Below are 2,683 nucleotides of genomic sequence, written 5' to 3'. Positions count from 1 at the left end.
CTCACAGGGCCAAAAGAGCCGCTGCTTAAGCTGCACCCTGGCCAGGTTGCACTCCGATGCCTGAGGCCTCAGAGCACAGAGGAGGCCGGGTGTGGCCCCGAGGGTGGGCTGCACGCTTTAATGAGACACATGTTGCTGTGTGGCTCCTGTGGTCCCAGCCTGCACCCTGCTTTGAGCGACCACAGGCAGAAAATTGCTGCATTGTCCCAGCATTAGGGCAACTAATGCAGCGTCTCAGGCACAGCCCAGAGTGTGAAGCACAGAGAAAGGCCTCGCTGGCGGGCGCCTCCGACCTCGGCAACTTCATCAGGCCCATGGAGGCCCTAAGCTCCACCACAGTCATAAGTGCAGCCCAGGCCACCGGGCCCAAGCCCCCTTCCCCCCCGCAGGGGGCGACCCCGGACCGGCCTCTGGGAGACATAACAGCACAGATTCGGAAAGGTTGGTGAGGCCCAGGCCTGAGGGGGCTGGGATGGGACACAGTGTGTGGGGGGTAGGGACAGGAGAGGGGATTCCAGATTGGGAAAGAAGTGGGTGAGTTGAGGGAGGAAGGAGAAACAAAGAGAGGGGAAAAGGAGTTCACTAGAAGAGAAGAAGGGTCCAGAACATGAAGCAGAAGCCTGGGGTGGGGGAAGGGGCTGGGAGGAGGGGGCTGGGAGCCTCCTGGTTCGTCCCCCTTCTGTCCCCTCCCCCTTGGGGTGCCTCAAGCCAGGAGTACCTTATTGACATGTAAACGAGGGGGCCCTATAAAGGCATTGGTGCTTACATGGGCGCAAAGCCAACAACATGGGCACAGAGCCCGCAACCAGGGGCAGCCCCGGAAATGCCGCTGGAAGCTTCCACAAGGTCTGGGGTCCTGTAGGGGCGCGGGGAGCCTGCCAGGGCCTGGCTCTTGTGGGGCGGAGGGAGGGCAGGAGGCAGCCCTGATTTTAACCGGCTGCTCTTCTGCAGCTCTCCAAGCCCCTCATGGAGAAGAAGCGACGGGCACGCATCAATGTATCTCTGGAGCAGCTCAAGTTGCTATTGGAGAAGCACTATTCGCACCAGGTAGGTAGGTGGCTAGGTGGGTGGGTGGTGACAGCCAATCCCCAAACCTCAGTCCCTCCACCCCGGATTACTCCACTAAGAGCCTTTTCCACGGACCCACAGATCCGGAAACGCAAGTTGGAAAAAGCGGACATCCTGGAGCTGAGCGTCAAGTACATGAGAAGCCTTCAGAACTCTGTGCAAGGTAGAGGAGGAGGCCAGCCTGGAGGGGGTGGGGCCCCGGGAACTAATGAGGGGGCAGGATGGGGGAGGTTCGAAGGTCAGAGCCGTGGGTAGGATAGGACTAGGCCAGATAAAGAAGGGATAGGTGGAGAGGAAAGAACCGGGCAGGTGGGAGCTGGGTGAGGCGGGGCCCCAGCAAGCTGGGGATGGGGCTGCAAAGGAGGGACTGTGAGCAGAGGAGGTGTGGACCCCAGGGGAGGCATTTGGATCGCCTCCCCTCCCCTCCCCTTCCTTCTCCTCTTTTTCCCTCTATGTTTCTCCCCTCCCACTCTCTCTTCTCCTCCATACCCCTCCACACCTCTCCTCTCCTCTTCCCCTCTTATTCTCCCCTCCCAACCCCATCTCTCCTCCTCTCCACACTTCTCACGTGCGTTCCCTTCCGCTCCCAGGGCTCTGGCAGGTCCCCAGCGGCGCCAGGTACCCGTCAGGTTTCCGCGGCTGCCTGCCAGACATGAGCCAGCTCCTGAGGCGCGGCGAGGAGGGCGGCGGCGGCCTGCGCTGCCCTCTGGTGCCCGAGCGCGCCGGTGGCAGCACCATGGACAGCGCCGGTTCTGGCTCGGAGACGCCTGCGCCGCGACGTTCCTGCGCCCCTGCCTTCTGGGCTGCTGCTCCGGCTCCCGCTGCCAGCGTCCCGCGGTCCCCGCCATCCCGGCTGGTGCTCCCCGGCGGCTCCCCTGGCCCGTCCACCAATGTCCCGGCGCCGCAGCCGGCGTCGCGCTACCGCGCGGAGAGCCCGGGACAGGGGCTGCGCGTGTGGCGGCCCTGGTGAGGCCCAGGCGGGCAGAGTGCATGGGAGGCCGCGCGGCCTCGGATTGCAGGGCGCGCCCCATCGGGTCTGGGAATACAGAGGTTGCCGTGGGCACACCCGTGGTGACGCACCCGCGAACGCGGGGAAATACACCGGCATAACGCTTCCCCGCCCCCGCCGCGCGATCGTCTCTCTCCTCCTACCACCCTCGGGGGGGGCGTTAAGAGGGGGTGTCCCGGGCCGTGCCCCTTTCCCAGAGGCCGCGGGCTGCCCCACCCCCGCCCCGAGGCTGCGCCGCGGTGGGAAGGTCGTTGTCGGCAGCGGCGCAGAGCGGACCCCTCGCAGCGAGGAGAATCGCTGCCCCGCCCCGTCCCATTCAGCCGGCCGCGGGCGCCCGGTTCCCACCGGCACAAAGCACAATGGGCCCCGCCCCGCCGGAGAGGGGCCCCCAGCCGCCCCGCCACTTGGGCACCCCGCCTGGTTTCCACCGATCCCGCCCCCCTTCAGCACGCGCTCTGCAAGGCCCGCCCCGCTCGAAAGGCCCGCCCCGAAGCGGCCCCTTCTCGGCAGCTGCAGTGCCCGCCCCGGAGGAGGCTCCGCCCCCGACGGCCCGCCCCGCGCCGTTCCTGGGAGGGACCTGGAGCTCGGTCGCGGCAGGCCAGGGCA

General features: G+C 66.3%; 1 protein-coding gene across 1 annotated transcript; it reads left to right on the top strand.

Moving 5' to 3' along the window:
• The first annotated feature begins 315 nt into the window (after positions 1-315).
• HES3 (hes family bHLH transcription factor 3) lies at positions 316-2,038 on the top strand. The gene is made up of 4 exons (XM_037818890.1): positions 316-441; positions 952-1,047; positions 1,150-1,231; positions 1,659-2,038. The coding sequence occupies exons 2-4, from the start codon at positions 967-969 to the stop codon at positions 2,036-2,038; spliced, it is 543 nt and encodes a 180-aa protein (XP_037674818.1). The 5' UTR covers positions 316-441; positions 952-966.
• The last annotated feature ends 645 nt before the right edge of the window (positions 2,039-2,683 follow it).

The sequence above is a fragment of the Choloepus didactylus genome, chromosome 2, assembly GCF_015220235.1.
Source record: "Choloepus didactylus isolate mChoDid1 chromosome 2, mChoDid1.pri, whole genome shotgun sequence".
NCBI lineage: Eukaryota > Metazoa > Chordata > Mammalia > Pilosa > Megalonychidae > Choloepus > Choloepus didactylus.
Note: the sequence above shows the minus strand (reverse complement) of the source record. Positions and strands in the feature narration are given on the sequence as shown.